The sequence below is a fragment of the Canis lupus genome, chromosome 9 (genome assembly GCF_011100685.1).
Source record: "Canis lupus familiaris isolate Mischka breed German Shepherd chromosome 9, alternate assembly UU_Cfam_GSD_1.0, whole genome shotgun sequence".
In the NCBI taxonomy this organism is placed as follows: domain Eukaryota; kingdom Metazoa; phylum Chordata; class Mammalia; order Carnivora; family Canidae; genus Canis; species Canis lupus.
In genome coordinates this window covers 30,200,819-30,216,910 of record NC_049230.1, presented here as the reverse complement: position 1 = coordinate 30,216,910, position 16,092 = coordinate 30,200,819, and the positions used below count along the sequence as shown (strand labels likewise).

Here is a 16,092-nt window from a genome sequence, read left to right as displayed (position 1 = left end):
TTTTTCTCCTATCTGATTTTTAATCTTTTTTTTTTTTTTTTTGTCTTTGGTTATCAGCAGTTTTGCTATGATGTGTCTAAGTGTGGATTTCTTTGTCCTGCTTGGGATTTATAAGAATTCTTGAATTTATGACTTAATGCCTTTTGTTAGTTTTTTTTAAAAAATCAACCAACATATCTTCAAATATTTCTTTTTAAAAAAAGATTATTTATTTATTTGACAGAGAGAGAGAGAGAGAGAGCACAAGCACGGGGAGCAGCAAGCAGAGGGAGAGGGAGAAGCATGTTCTCTGCTGAGCAAGGAGCCCGATGTAGGGCTTCCTCCCAGGATCCTAGGATCATGACCAGAGCTGAAGGCAGACACTTAACTGACTGAGCCACCCAAATGCCCCATTCAAATATTTCTTCTTTCTCATTCTTTCTATATTCTCCCTCTGAGACTCATGACACATATGTTAGCCCTTTACAATGTATTTTTTAAAATATTTATTTATTTATCTGAGAGAGAGAGAGAGCCCGAGGGGGAGGAGCAGAGGGAAAGGGAGAGAAAAACTCAAGCAGACTCCATGCTGAGATGTGTGGGTCTATCTCATGACCCTGAGATCACGACCAGAGCTGAAACTAAGAGGCAGATGCTTAACCAACACTGCCACCCAAAGCACCCCTTCAGTGTATTTCGTATGTCCTTAAATCTCCTATATTTTTATGCGTTTGTTCCTTCTTGAATAATTCTGGATATTTCCTTCTATCTTCTTGTTTTACATTGTGCCTAATGCAACTGTTAAACACATCCATGGAGTTCTTACTTTTGGTTACTGTGTACTTTTTTTTTTTTTAGTTCTAAATTTCCATTTGATTATTTTTTTGTAGATTCCAATTATCCACCAAAACTCAGAATCTTGTCTTTTATCCCTTTTATAAGCATTATTATTCTAAAGTCTATGACTAATAATTTTATTTTGTTTTAAAGATTTTATTTATTTATTCATTAGAGGCACAGAGAGAGAGAGAGAGAGAGAGGCAGGGACACAGGCAGAGAGAGAAGCAGGCTCCCTGCAGGGAGCCCATTGTGGGACTCAATTCTGGGGACCCCAGGGTCATGCCCTGGGCCGAAGGCAGACGCTCAACTGCTGAGCCACCCAGGTGTCCTGACTAATAATTTTATTATCTAGAACTACCTGGATCTTTTTCTGTTTTCTCTGGTTCTTGTGTGTTTTTCCTTGTCTTCTCATAGAACTTTGTTCTTTTTTATTATGTCCTGGCATTGTATGATGAAAATTAGGGGAAAAAGGCTTATGACAATGTTTTCTTTTTCCAAAGAGGATTTATGTTTCCTTATGGAAGATATCCCAGAGGCACTAGAAATCTGCGGTCATGTTAGTTCAATTTCAGGGACTGAAATGACTTGAATCTTGGCTTCAAATTCTTAAAGGGTTAATCTTCCATTTTACCCTTACTCAGAGGATGTTGAGCTTATAGGGTTTCCAAAGTTTATCAGTGCTTCTTTGGTGACTCTGGAGTCTAATTCTGGTTTCTCTAACTCAAATCAATCTGTTAAAATTTCTGTTCAGTAACTTGGACTCTACCAAACCCTTCTGGAATAAGCAGATACTTTAAGAGTAAAGAGGTCAAAAAAAGAAAAAAAGAGTAAAGAGGTCCAATTTTTGAATTTACCTCTCTTGGTGTCAATCTTTTTTCAAATGTCTCATAATTTCTCATTGCTTCTTAAAAATTATTATTTTATTTTATTTTTTTTAGCTCTCCAGTGACTTCGAGCAGATTAAAATAAAATATCTAGATTTTCTAGTTGTTCTCATTAAGAGTGTTGGGTGGACTACTTAGTCCACCATTTCAGTAGCTATTTAATTACCTTAATGTGAAATTGCCCCCCTCCCTGTGCTTTAAGGGAACCAAGGAGAAGAATTAGGTCCCAAGCCTGTGCTGTGAGTTTTAAGGTGAATCTAACATTCTCCAGGGACTGGGCAAGACAGTGGCAAGGATTATGACAGCACTCCAAAGGGCAGTAAAATTTAAGTAGGAAATATTTAAGGCCACTGCACTAATTTCTCATTTTTTCATAGATGCCTCTGTTTTTCCTATAATAGAATACAATTCATTTTCAGGCTTTATTAAACCTTTTTTCTATCCATAACCATAACTATATTTTAAGATGGGTGGTTATTGATAGCAATGAAGACTTTTTCAAATCTATTGAGCACCTGGATAGATTGGATATTCAAGGGGAGAAAAATGGAATAGCTCTACAAAATGGGAGAATTTGGAGTTTTATGTGGCAACAATAATGGAGGGGGTGAGGAGAAATAAAGGGAAAGGTTAAGAAAGAGATGCCAGTGTGATAGAGGTATGAGCTTAGTTGTGTGACACCTGTACCCCTGCCCCCTACATATCGACACCATCCTTCAATCTTCAGTAAAATAAAATAAACTCAACTTTTATAGCAGAAAGCAAAATATGGATTATTTTGTGTCAGTTGACATGAGGTAGGATGAAGGTTTGGAATAGAAAGAAACCCAGAAGAGGGGTTTGGACTTCTATTGGCTGTATGGTGCAGCTTATATAACCATCATGACTTTTGGGTTACAAGAAGAACTATTTTCCTGGTTGAAATCTCTTTGTGGGAAACTCCTCTCAGTGTAAATGCGGGCCAACTCTGTGTTTCCCTGGGATGATAGAGGCTTTCCTCTCATATCACATTACAATTCCCACCCCAGTCATAGTGATGTGTTACAGCTTGAAATGACCGAAAGCACCATAACCTAGGGGACCTGTGCTCTGTCTCCAATGGCTGTAGGATTGGTTGCCTTACACTTGGAGACTCTGTTTCTTCATCTCTAAAATGGTATTATATTAGATCATGGTTTGTAATCATCGTCTGAGGAATTCTTGTTAAAATGAAATTCTAAATTGAAGCATTCATACATCAAGTGAACAAAATGAAATCTAGTTGAAGTGGAGGAGTGGGCAGGGGTAGAAATCTCACCTGAAAAAAAAAAAAAAAAGAAATCTCACATCTGGACATCTCTTCCTTACTTTACATCCCCTAAGGAAGATTGGTAGAGTTTGATAACCAGTAGGCTTGATGGTTGCTTCAGCTCTAGCTGTCTCCTTATACAGAAAAGAATGAATGCCATTTCTCAGCCAACTAAGAACAATAGTAATTTAAGGAAAGATTACTTTTTGAGGTGGGAGATGAAAGGTGAAAAGGAAGCCCACATTTATGGAGGCCTTATTAAGTGCCAGACACAAAGCTAAGAACTTTCCTGGAGTGCCTCAGTTGGTGAAATGTCTGCCTTGGGCTCAGGTCATGATCCCAGGGTACTGGGAACCAGCCCTGTGTTGGGCTCCCTGCTCCATGGGGAGTTTGCTTCTCCCTCTCCTTCTCTCCCTCCCCCCAGCTCCTGCTATTTCTCCCTCTTTCTCAAATAAATAAAATTAAAAAAAAAAAAAGAAAAAAGAAAAAAACTTTCCTTAACTTTTCTAAGGGCTCTGTGGACTTGGTTCTATGCCCAGTGGAGGGAGCACCTGAAGCTCAGAGGTATGTGGCTCAATGTAACAATTTTAGCATGTGGCAGGGCTGCATTCCAATCATCAGCCATGGAGGTGGGGGGTAGAAAGTAGGCACCTGGGCAGCCTGAGGGGCTCAGCGGTTTAGCGCCACCTTCAGCCCGGGGCCTGATCCTGGAGACCAGGGATCAAGTCCCACGTCGGGCTCCCTGCATGGAGCCTGCTTCTCCCTCTGCCTGTGTCTCTGCCTCTCTCCTTCTATCTCTCATTAATAAATAAATAAAATCTTAAAAAAAAAAGAGAGAGAGAAAGCAGGCATCTTAGTAAAGGAAATACAGGTTTGGGTTCAGGAAAGTGCCATGGGATATTTTGAATGGAGAGACATCTGTACATATATCTTTTTGCTTTCAGATGTAAACTTGTTATTCTTTTTATTTAGTGTGATATGGGAGACTCCGAAAAGATGCTTCAGCCTGAGGATGTGCCTTTAATTCAGGGTCTAAGTTTTTCCCTGCTTGGTTACCTACACTCACAGCCCTAGCCTAGAGAACTGGCAAGACACTGTTAATTAGCCACCCCCCAACCTTCTTTTAGTGCTCTAGGGATCAATATGTGGCATTGTCCTATTTCTGAATTACTAACATGCATTCCTATCATTTCCCAAGAGTTTTAGGGAAAACAATCTCATCGGTTAGAACCCTTGGCATGAATTAAGTGTGCAAGATATTGGACAATTTTTGGAGGGAAGAAAAAAATTACATGGGGATTTTGATTTCATTATCATTATGCTAATGACTGTCGTTGGTTTTGAGGCAATGTGATACAGTGGCTAGACAGACATAGAATGCCAAGTTCACAGCAATAACAATATTGCTAACAAAACACCATTTAGTAAGTGCTACAGATAATTTTATGTGTCAACTTGACTGGACCATAGAGTGCTCAGCTATTTGGTTAAACATTATTTCTGCGTGTGTCTGTGGGGGGCATTTCTGGATATTAAATTTGAATTGGTAGACTGCCCTCAGCAAATGTGGGTGGGTCCCATTCAATCTATTGAAGACTTGGATAGAATAAATGTTTGAGTAAGAAAGAATTCTTTCCCTTTACCTGTTTTCTAGCCAGGACATTGGCTTCACTGGCTTCCTCTTACACTCAGACTGAACCTGGCTCTCCTGGTTCTCAGGTGTTTGGACTCAGACTGGAACTACATATCCAGCTCTCCTGAGTCTTCAGCTTGCAGATGGTGGGACTTCTCAGCCTCCATGATTGCTTGAGCCAATTCCTTATAATTAATTATATATATGCAGATATGTGATATATGTATCTCCTATTGATTTGTTTCTCTGGAGAACCCTAAATACAGTGAGTGATGACTGCCTAGTAGGCGCTGCACTAACATCCTGCACATAACATCCTATTCAATACGATCCTCCGCAATCTTATAAATTTGGTCTGGTTATTTCTGTTCTGCAGATGAGGCTTACGGCAGCTAAGTAACTTCAACAAGGCCATATAGCCTAAGGGGGAGGGGTCAGTGAATTTATCTGTGTTAAATGGGGATAATGACATCTTGAAAGACTGTCAGGGGGATTCAATGAGGTGATAGGTGTGAATTATTTGGAACAGGGTAGAAGGCACGGTAGGGACTCAGAAATAGCTTTTGCTATTTCATTTTTACTGTGTTACAAAATTCAGAGGATTTGCAGCTCGTGAAATAGATGTAATTCCTCCAATGTAATATATCAGTAACATCTGAATTTGATCATTTGTTCATCTCCATTAAGCTCCAATGATATTTCATGTTATCCTGGGGAAAGATGTGATTACTGTGACATTTAAAATTCTGCACAGCCCAGAGAGAGGGAGGAGGCACACTCCTGGAAACAAGGGAAAACCCTGGTTAGATTGTCATTAGACAACTCCAGGCTGCTGTACTTTAGGAAGCTGAACAGCTGCAAAGGTCACCAGGAGGTGCTTTGTTTCCCAAAAGGTGTTTGGTATTTACTTTCACTCAAGCATGTTCCTTCTGCTCTGATAACCATTGTCATCTTCCATTACAATAAAAGATGTCAGAGGGATTTTTACAGGCATATGGCATTAATTTAGATTTCCCTCTGCAGTCGTAAGAGGGTTTGCAAAAATGAAAACAAAACAAAACAAAGCCCCACTCAGCCATTCATCAATTCATATTTATTGGACAGGGATCATGTACCACACAGCCAGGAGGACAGGATCTCCATTTCGAAATCCGTGGAATGCGCACGCTCTTTGCAGGGTGCTGGCTCCGGTGGTGCTTCACTCTCAATTTCCTCTCCGGTGTTTGGGAAACAGGTCAGAGGACTGTGCAGATTTCCTTGGAAAATATAACAATATCAGCCACATTTTATTTTCATCGTAATGTTGCTGGGGATTATAACAGCGCTTTCTAGCTGCCAGAGCCTGTTCATGTCCATTCCATGGCTTGCCACAATCCAGTGAGGTAGGCTGGGCAGGTTCGGCTATTTCTTTGTCGTTAGGGGTGAGGGAACCGAAGCTCAGAGATTTTGAGCCAGTTGACCAGGGTCTCAGCCGGAGAAGGGGGCCAGTCTGTGAAAGCTCCTTCCATTCTTATTCCTTGCCCATCTGTCCCTCACACCTTGGGAGCCTTAAAACAATCTGATGATGTTGTTATCTTGCATGTAATCTTTCCATTCCTCATCCTTATCTTTAGGATAATGTCCAAACTTCTTGACATGCTTCTAAGGTCTTTTGAGATCTGGCCTGCTCACTTCTTTAGACTTATTTTAAGACCTTCCCATTGCCCCTACCCTGTTGTCTACCCCCCAAACTATGCTCTGGCTGTATTGGACCCCACTATATCACACTCTCTTCTCATCTCCCTGCCATTACTTGGGAAGCTGCCTTACCTTCCCATTCTCCCACATACCTGCCTAATACTTGCAAATTATTGAAATCTCCTTGTAGACATAACTCCCTCCCAGAAACCGGTCCTGATCTCTCTTACCTGTGTTAGATGCCTCCACTATGTGTATCTGTCACACCCTCTTCCTCCCCTCTGCTGGATCTATTCATCTGCCTCTCCTGCTGGGCTGTAAGCTCTGTGAGAGTGAGGACTGTGCACATCCCATCGATGGGCAGCACCTGTGCCCCTAGAGGGCAGGCAGGCAGGCAGGCAAGAATTCTCCATCATGGAATGAATAGTTTGTCTATTCATTCTGATGATATTTTTCAGTTAGCAGATCTCCTCTTGCACAAAAATCTGGAATCTCTAGATTACTCCTTATGCTGGTTATCCTCCATTTGCTCCCTCAGCCCCAGGAAGAAGAGGAGCCTAGTGGGATGCCTCCCTGGGCATCATTTGCTGGGTGTTTTGGGCTGGCTTCCTTCCAGCAATGGGAAGCATCCCCAGCAGGAGGGAGGATGGGAGGAGAGCAGGGTCAGGACATAGCCTCTTCCTTTCTGCCCTTTCTTGCTGTGATATGATGTTCTGATAGTAGCTGCGTCCCTGTACCCCTGCAGCCTTTTCCACAGTCCAGTTCTCAGGGGTCTCTGGCAACATTTTGTCTTCCCTTATCCCTCAGCCCTAAAGATGGAAATGGCTTCTAGCTGTTGCTGGTTTCTGGGCACTTCATCATCACTTGCTTGTTTTCTGAATCCTCACCAAATATCTATAAGTAGTGCCTTCAGTTGGACCATCTGTGGTGGCTTCTATGTTCTGTCAGGTTTCTGATAAAGAATTCTACTCGGTACAGGTAAGATTATGATTTTCAAATTCTCTGGGATGGTTTCTGGCCATTTTAGATTTTTGGAGGTAACTCTCAAGACAGCTTCAAATTGCTGCCTTATTATACAGACATAGATAGGAATTTCCAGAAGGCTTGCAATAAAATTTTCTGTCTCTGCCAAACTTTCAGCATTTCCTCTATGAGCATCAGTAGGCGTCTTTAGATCTCAGAAGTCATATTGTTTGAAGCAGATTTGGTGTCTGTATATCTATATAACTCAGTGATATGGGAGATCTCTGCCCTCTGTTAGGAATGGCTCTGTGGTGCTCCCAAAATTCAGTGTCACTTCTTGTCATTTGACTTAGGTAAAGGTTCTCTTGTAAAGGCTACATCCACAGTCACACAATGTTGGTTAGATGGTAGGGACACTGGTGTGAAGTAAGTTGTAGATGCCATGGGTTTAAGCATCAGGTTTTCCTTTAAGATCCTGTGATCTCATAATTTCTTTTTAATAGAGCAGAAGTTGTATTCTCTAAGAAGAATGTACGAATGGACTGAATTGTGATTTCAGGATATCTGGGATCTACTATAAGTAGGAGAAGGCAGAGCCGTTTTCAGATCTGACATACCTTGGCTTAGAATCCAAAACTGAATCACTCTGTAGTCTAGGCCAACCTTAGCAGAACCTGAGGTGCAGGAAAACTGTATGTGTACAACTGTTATCTAGGTGAAATGTAGTAAAACTGGACTTAGACAAGTAAATATTTGAAAATCACCTATCTGACAAAGGACTTGCCTCTAGAATGTATAAAGAACTCTCAAAACTCAGTAGCAAGAGAATAAACAACTCAGTTTTTAAAATGGGCAAAAGACTTCAACAGACATCTCATCAAAGAGGATATACAGATGAAAGATAAGCACAGGAAATAGTGTTCAACATTATTCGCCATGAGGGGCATGTGAATTTAAACCATGTTCAGACACTACTACATATCCATGAGAAGGGCTAAAATAAAATAATCACAACACCAAGTTCAAGAAGGACATGGCGCAACTGGAACCCTCACATAGCACATGGGAATGTAAAATGGTACAGCCAACTTAGGAAATAGCTTGGAAGTTTCTTGAAAAGATGGGTAGACATGAAAATGTCCCCCCAAAGGTGCTCATGCCCTAATTCCCAGATCCTGTGACAGCACTACTTTTAAAGGCAAAAAAGGATTTGCAATTTGCAATGTGATTAGGGTCAGGACTTTGAAATGATGATGTTATCCAAGAATATCTGGGTAAGCTCAGTCTAATCACATGAGTCCTTGAAAGCATAGAATTTCTTGTTGGGTCAGAGAGAGGTGTGATATAAATAGGACACAACAGGCTCTTGCTGGTTTTGAAGGTGGAGAAAAGGGGCTTCAAGGGGAACTCCCCAGGGAGTAGGGAGCCTAACATGTGGCTTGATTCCATGACCCTGAGATCATTACCTGCACTGAAATTAAGAGTTGGATGCTTAACTGACTGAGCCACCCAGGCATCCCCAAGGGGTTCTTTTCTAGAGCTTCCAGAAAGGAATGCAGCCCTGCTAATAGCTTGGATTTAGCCTGCTAAGACCCATGCTGGGCTTCTGACCTATAAAACTGTGAGATAATAATGCATTGGTACTGTTTAAGCCATTAAATTTGTAGTGATTTGTTATGGCAGCAATAGAAAACTATTACATCACATGGTCAAGCAATGCTGCTTCCAGGTACCTCTAGAGAAGTAGATACTTATGTTTACACAAAAACCAAGACACAAATTTTAGATCATGTTTTTTTTTTAAACCATAATTGAAAAACAAACACCAATATATGAATGTTTATAGCAGCTCTATTTGAGATAACCCAAACTTAGAAGCAAACCAAATGTCTGTCAATGCGTGGATAGATAAACAAACTGTGGTACTTCCCTACAGTGGAATGCTCATGGGTAGTGAACATGACCAAACTACTGGTATATGTCACAGACTGGATGACTCTCGAAGGCTGAGTGAGAGAAGCCAGTCTCAGAATGTTATACACTGGATGACTATTCACATATCCTCAAAAAGACAAAACTGTGGTTATGGAGAATGGAGCCGTGATTGCCAGAACATTCAATGTGTCTAAGAGAGGATGGCAGGAGGGAGTTTGTGCAGTGATAAAACTTCTATACCTTCATTATGGCATTGCTCAAATCTATCTACATGTGTGTTAAACATTCATAGAACTGTATAGCCCCCCAAGAAAGTCAATTCCCTGTATGATTATTTTTAAAATATTAAATAAACCCAAACTATTACAACCTAATAACAAAAGGAAAAACTGAAATAAAACTTATTGGCTGACACAGCTTTCTGCTTTGTGGTATAGGAATTTCCAGTCCTAGGGAATGGACCATGCGCATAGCTGGGAGAGGAGACAGTCACTTTTTTTTCTTTGTGCCCTGGGCGCCCCTCAACATCTAACAGTGGAAGCAGTTCTAGCTGGGGTTCTGGAGACTTACCCAAGATTTTCTTTCCTCCATGAAAGGAGGGATTGGCTTACAGAAGCTCTATAGTCCTTCAGAGTGGGGGACTCATTTCAGCTTCTTGCCACTAGTACAGGTTCACCTACCACCCTGGCTTGCCCAGGACAGAGGAGGGGTTCCCAGTTTGTGGGACCTCTAGTTTTAAAACCAGGAAAGTCCCAGGGTAAATCAGGACTAGTTGGTAACCCTAACATGACTTGGGAAAGTCATATAACTTATCTGAGCCTCCTTTTTTTTCATATATGAAATAGAAAGAATGGTTACCCTGACTACTTTACCAGGTATTGTGAGATGCTAACTTTAAATCGTAACATCTATGTAAGTGTGAGTGAGTTTGGTGACATTATTATTAACCACCACCACAACAACAAAAACTATGGGATTTAGGAGCAGTCTTAAAATGTGCAAAAAGGGGAGGTGTTACTAAAGGAGATCATGCAGTTGGAAGATATGTGTATGTGTGCCTGATTGTAAGCATTGTTGAGGTTGCAGTTTCAATTTTGTAACTATCAAAATATATGTACCCAAGTATGTAACTTTTGTTTTTGGCAGCCTGTTACCTGGGAGGTTTTAGTTACCTGGATCCCATGACAGGCCAGGGAAATTATTTTCAACATTGTTATATTGTAGAATCACCAGGAGATCTTTAACAGACAGGTGCCTGGATCCTACTCCCAGAGATCCAGATATAATGGGTGTGGGGTTAGGCTAGGCTTTGTAATTTTAAAAATCTCCCTGAGTGATTCTAATGTGCAACTGTGAGCCTCTTGATATATCAGGGCTGGGCATTTGCTCATTTGTACTCACAGTCTAATGAGCTCATTCCATGAGAGAAGAGTCAGGTATGCCTCCAAAAGAGGTGACTTCTGATCTTCATAGGACAAGAACTCACATCTACAAAAAATGACCAGCAGTCACTCAAGGTAGTTAATACTGTGATTATGACTGTTTTTCTAATTTAAAGGGGTCAATTCTGGATCTGGGGGTGGGGGTATATTCATTTGCTAGGACTGCTGGAACAAAGTACCACAAACTGGTGGCTTAAACAACAGAAACTTACTATCTCACAGTGCTGGTGGCTAGAGGCAAGGGATTGTGGTGTTGGCAGAGCCACACTCCTTCTGAAGGCACCAGAAAACGTTCTATTCCAGGCCTCTCTCCTAGCTTCAGGTAGATTCTTGGCTTGTGGTCATATAATACACATATAACTTGGTCATATAACACCACCAATTTCCAGCTGGTGTTCTCCCTGTATACAATTGTTTTTGTTGTTGTTTCCACAATAATCAATATAATTATGAAGAATACAGGTCAGGTCTCATTCATACCATAGACCAAATATTCATTCTTCCAGCCCCATAACATGACAAATTTTCACTAGACTGTATACAGAGTTTTAAAGGAAAATTCTCCTAGGAAATATAAGGGAAAATAAATATAATCAAATCAGATATACTTTTTTCCCCACATACATAATATTACTAACATTTATTTTTTCTTATAAGAGACGTGTACTGTAGAAAATCTTTGACGTGCAGAAAAATATAATGAATAAAATAATTATCACTAATAATGTCATCTAACATTTTCCTAAGGTTCTTATAGTATTTATATATAAAATACTGTTGGTATCATACTGTATACAGAATTCTATTTTATTTTGTTTTCATTTACTGTTATATTGGGATACTTTTCCTGAGTCATTAAATATTATTAAACATTTTCCATCATGTTAGATACCATATTTTGTTTAGACATTCTCCTACTTTGAGGCATAAAAGTATTATCATTTTAAATAACGCTTCAGGAAAACTTTCAATGTAAGATTTTTTTTGGTAAAAAATTGTGATCAATTTTAAGGATAAATTCATAGTAGAACTACAGGGTCAAAATATATGAATATTTTTAAGGCTCTCAACAGATATTCCAAGAATGCTTTCCAGGAAGTTTATAGTGATTTATATGCCCTGAGAATACTTGAGAAAATTTAATGTTATGTATCCTAACATAGAATATTATTGTGTTTTTAAAATACTTTCTTAAAAAAAGTCATATCTTAGGTAAGTTCTCAAGTAAGTGATCAATAATTCTAAGGAAGCCTTATATCACAGGATGGGGAGTTTGTTTCCAATCTCCTTGAAATTGGCAGGAAAGAAAACACTGGAAAAGACTATTGAGGGAGTTTGGATTGTCTACTAAAGCCTTAAAGATTCACTTCACAGAGAAAATAATACAGAATTATGTGCCCTGGATCATTTACATTTGACTCTTGTCAATGTGGGGGTAAAATAATTTGATCTCCTTCAAGTATTTTCTGTTAGCATTTTTAGGAATAGCTTTTAAAATCATTCTGATTGAATTAAATAATTTTTCCAAAAGGACATTTTGTTTTAATTTGTTAAGGCATTTCATCTTTAACTCAATTTTAGGGTTGGGATGATCCAGGAACAAGGAAATTTAACACTCTATTTCATTGATTCTAAGACACCCATTTTTTCATTTAAATGTCTTTGAAACTAGGATGTATAACACACTTTTTGTACCCCAGATCCTTCTACCACTTTTTTCCTCCTCTACCATTCTTTTTTTTTTAATTTTTATTTATTTATGATAGTCATACAGAGAGAGAGGCAGAGACACAGGCAGAGGGAGAAGCAGGCTCCATGCACTGGGAGCCCGACGTGGGATTCGATCGCGAGTCTCCAGGATTGCGCCCTGGGCCAAAGGCAGGCGCTAAATAGCTGCGCCACCCAGGGATCCCCATCCTCTACCATTCTTGTGAACATTAGCCTGTGGGCTTTCACTTCTGATACCCAGCACCTGCATCTCTTTGTTGGAGGGCTGTAGGAAACTATTTTTCTATACAGAACTAGAAGTGCCTGGAAATGTACATCTCCCTCCTATGCCTCCCATGCTAAACCAATGACAGATGGTACAGGGAGATAAATACTGCGCACTCCCTGGCCTCTGACTTGCACAACTGAGATAGGATTTACCTTTTCTCCAGAATCACCTGTGGGGCTGAATTTACATGCCCTCCAAATCCCTATAGTGGGTTTTGCTAGACATCACACACTTGTGGGGGTTTCCCCCCTCCTTTTATGTTCATCTTATTTCTCTATTTCCCTACTGTTTCTTCTTCCTAATTCACAGACTTCCTCATCTCAGGGGAACTGAACATCTTACAAGATATGTTCTGTTGGCCAGGCAATCATAACGATACAGTCATCTTTGCCCATGCATGCATAGGCTTGGTTGTTTCTCCTATGGCATGAATGAACCATTACACCTTCACTTTTCAGTGAATAGAGCATTTAAGGACTATTTAAGGAAGGAATGTGCATCTTGATTGCTGTCAAAAAATCTTGTACTGAATCCTTTTGAAGAGATAAAAAGTGCCAGCATCAAAACTGCAGAATAGATGTCAAAGACTAGGGAGAAAATCCTAAAGACAGGAGTGGACCATTCCTTTAAGAAATGCTTCATTTTGATCATAGAAAGGATGTTATTGTGAAAACATGTGGGTAACAACTGTGATTCAAAAAGGAGATTCAGAAGAGTTCCATTCTGAATATCCAGAAGTTTTAGAAATATCACAATTTATTTGTGTTTCATTTTCCTTTCTATATATACATGATAAAAATCTATGTTCAAACAGCTCTTAGATTTATTTAAAGGGGACATAGAACAAAAATTCTATTCTACTAGCAAATACTATGTCATATTTTAATGCCTCTTTTTTTTTTTCATTTTTAGTGATCCATAAAATAATGGCAAGTCTTAGGATGGATAGAGACTTAAGTTTGATGAAATAATAGTCAAGAATATGCTACTTGAAACAGAAGGAATATAATCAATGAACAATCTTGACAATTTTGAGAAAACAGATTATTTCACAGACTTCTCATCTTTGATTCACAGTAGGAGATCCATTGGTGAGTGAGGACCACCAGTTGGTTCATATTCTTGAAGTTTTGCAACTTTAGTCTACTAAATATTTCATGTTCTTCCAAAGTGTGTATATGTGTATACATGTGGTACATATATGAACATGAGGTATGTACAAATACACTTATATACACACACATTTCTTTCATATTTTTCTTCAATGGAGCACTTTTACCATTGAGAGAAGTAATTCATGCATTTGGTTTACTGCCAGTTTTTTATTTTATTTATTTTTGTAGGGATCACAAAACTATATATAACTCATGTGATTCCCCGTACAAAAATAAAACAGCCAGCATTAGATTAAATGTATTGATTACTTCCCTGAATGGTAAAACTGCTCAGTATAGAGAAATAGGATCTGCCTACCAACATCATTCCATATTCCATTCAAATAAATATTTGACCTGGACTGCCTATAAGCCAAGGTAAGTCTATTATCCACCCCATTTGTTTTGTTTTCCTGTTTTCCCTTCCTGTATTTTGCTGATGAAAGATGGATTTCTCCATTGTGAAACAGCAACAGTCAAGCAATTCCAGAGGGGCTTAGTTATAGATGGGATAATTTCTGCACTTTCAGAGTACTGTGGCAACACATAGCTCCCTTGTGCCAAATCAATTCTTCAGCAACATGATTAATTAACCTATAAGAACAAAAGTTTGAATGCTATTGCCTTGAAATGCACTAACCTTGTATTTTGCTTTTAGGTTTTTTTCTACCCCTCCATGCCAAAATCATTCTGTTATATTTTTTCAAAACTTTGGGCAAATCAACAATGAGTATGTGCTTTACAATCCTTCCACTGCATTTATACTGAGAGTTCTTTGGCCAAATTGAGGCAACATACACTTTCTTCTTCAGCAAAATCCATTACGTTGTTCCAACATTAGCAGAACTAGCTAGTGTAGACAGGCTTAAACTCCTACCTCATTTTCTTTTTTCATTCACTTTGTCTTTCTCTGCTAGAAGTAGGAAACAGCTAAATGAGTTTTTGAAAACAATAAATTACTTTAAAAATGTATTCTGTAATCATTTATTGATTACTGTACCATGTCTTGTGGGAGGGATAAAAAAATAACATATGGACTTTGATTTACGAGGCTCAAAGCCTAGTAGGAGAGATACATGCCTCCTTTTGCTGCCCAAATTAATTGCAAATATAGTGTAATGAAGGCTTTATTAAAAGGTTTGCAGCTAGAGGGAGGATGGAGTGGGATTTTAGAGAGTGACTCCTCCTAGCTAACATTTCCCCCTCCAGGGTTCTAGATAAAAACACCCCAGTGCACCAAATAGACAAATAAGAGTTTGAGCCAGTCTTTTGTCTTCCCATTTTCCTCCCAATCATATCTGATCGACCTCCTCTACCTGTTGGTGGTAAGCAGGACAGCTGTAGTGAGAGAGACTCATTGGCTTTAACCAGAGTTCTGATTTCATTTACCACATGGAGAAAGAAAGCCCAAGAGAGTAGGTAGGACCAGATTTCAAGTCTTTAAGACTAGAGCAACCCAGTATATGGTATAAAAATAAATTAGTAAATAAATGTAGTAACACAGTGCACATCCGGACAGACAGGTCAGCAACTTCTCTTGGTGTGGAAGTCATTGGTGTACCATTCCCAAGTGGGAAGAGGGGCCAGAGGCATATGAAAAAATGTAGAGGTAGCATCCATAGAGTACTGGTGCTGGGCATGGGGAAGGCAGCATGTGCCAAGATTTTCAAGGAAGAGGTGAACAGAAAATGCACCTTGAAAGATAGTAAGGAATCTGATGAGGAAATGAGGCTGGAGAGAAGGTGGAAAGGGTCAGATAATGCCAGGTGCTAAGGGAACTACTGTAGCAAGGGTCCAAAAAGAATTGGATATGTGCTTCAGAAAGATAATTTTGACAGAAATGTGATGGGGTGGGCATATTGATGGGGACAGGTGTGCTAGAGAAGCAAGAAGGTACAGTGCCTACATTGCTGTAGGCAATTTATCCAGGTAAATGGCAAAGAGCTGAAAACCAAATAGACAGTGTTTGCATGGAACATAGGAAAGGGAATATATTTAAGAATGTTCTAGAAGTAGTACCTGTCTTATTCTTTATTCCAGATTCTCCAAGTGTAGAAGTCATTGCCTGAGAGGGCAGAGGCAGAGGAAGGCCAATATTCTTACTATAAAGGAGTTTCCTCCATGAGGAAGGAAACATCAGGAGTAGGGAATTAGTGACTTTGAACAACACTAACGTCAGCCAACTTGCAGTTCCCTCTGTTCTTTGGGGTCATTGCTAGACTCCAGGAGGTTTATCTAGTGCCAAGGTACTCTAAGTCTGGATGGCTTGATGCACTGTCCGAACTTGGTTTCACTGAGAGG

The 16,092-nt window shown here is 39.6% G+C and overlaps 1 protein-coding gene across 24 annotated transcripts in view; it reads right to left on the bottom strand.

Moving 5' to 3' along the window:
• STXBP4 (syntaxin binding protein 4) overlaps positions 1-16,092 on the bottom strand; it is a 213,656-nt gene that overhangs the window by 34,783 nt on the left and 162,781 nt on the right. For 23 of the 24 annotated variants that reach the window (XM_038547771.1, XM_038547784.1, XM_038547778.1 and 20 more), the window contains one exon: positions 10,601-10,687. The exons of the other annotated variant lie outside the window; for it this stretch is intronic. In XM_038547771.1, coding sequence (XP_038403699.1) covers positions 10,601-10,687 — 87 coding nt within the window. The remainder of the gene's footprint in view (positions 1-10,600; positions 10,688-16,092) is intronic. 24 annotated transcript variants of the gene reach the window in all.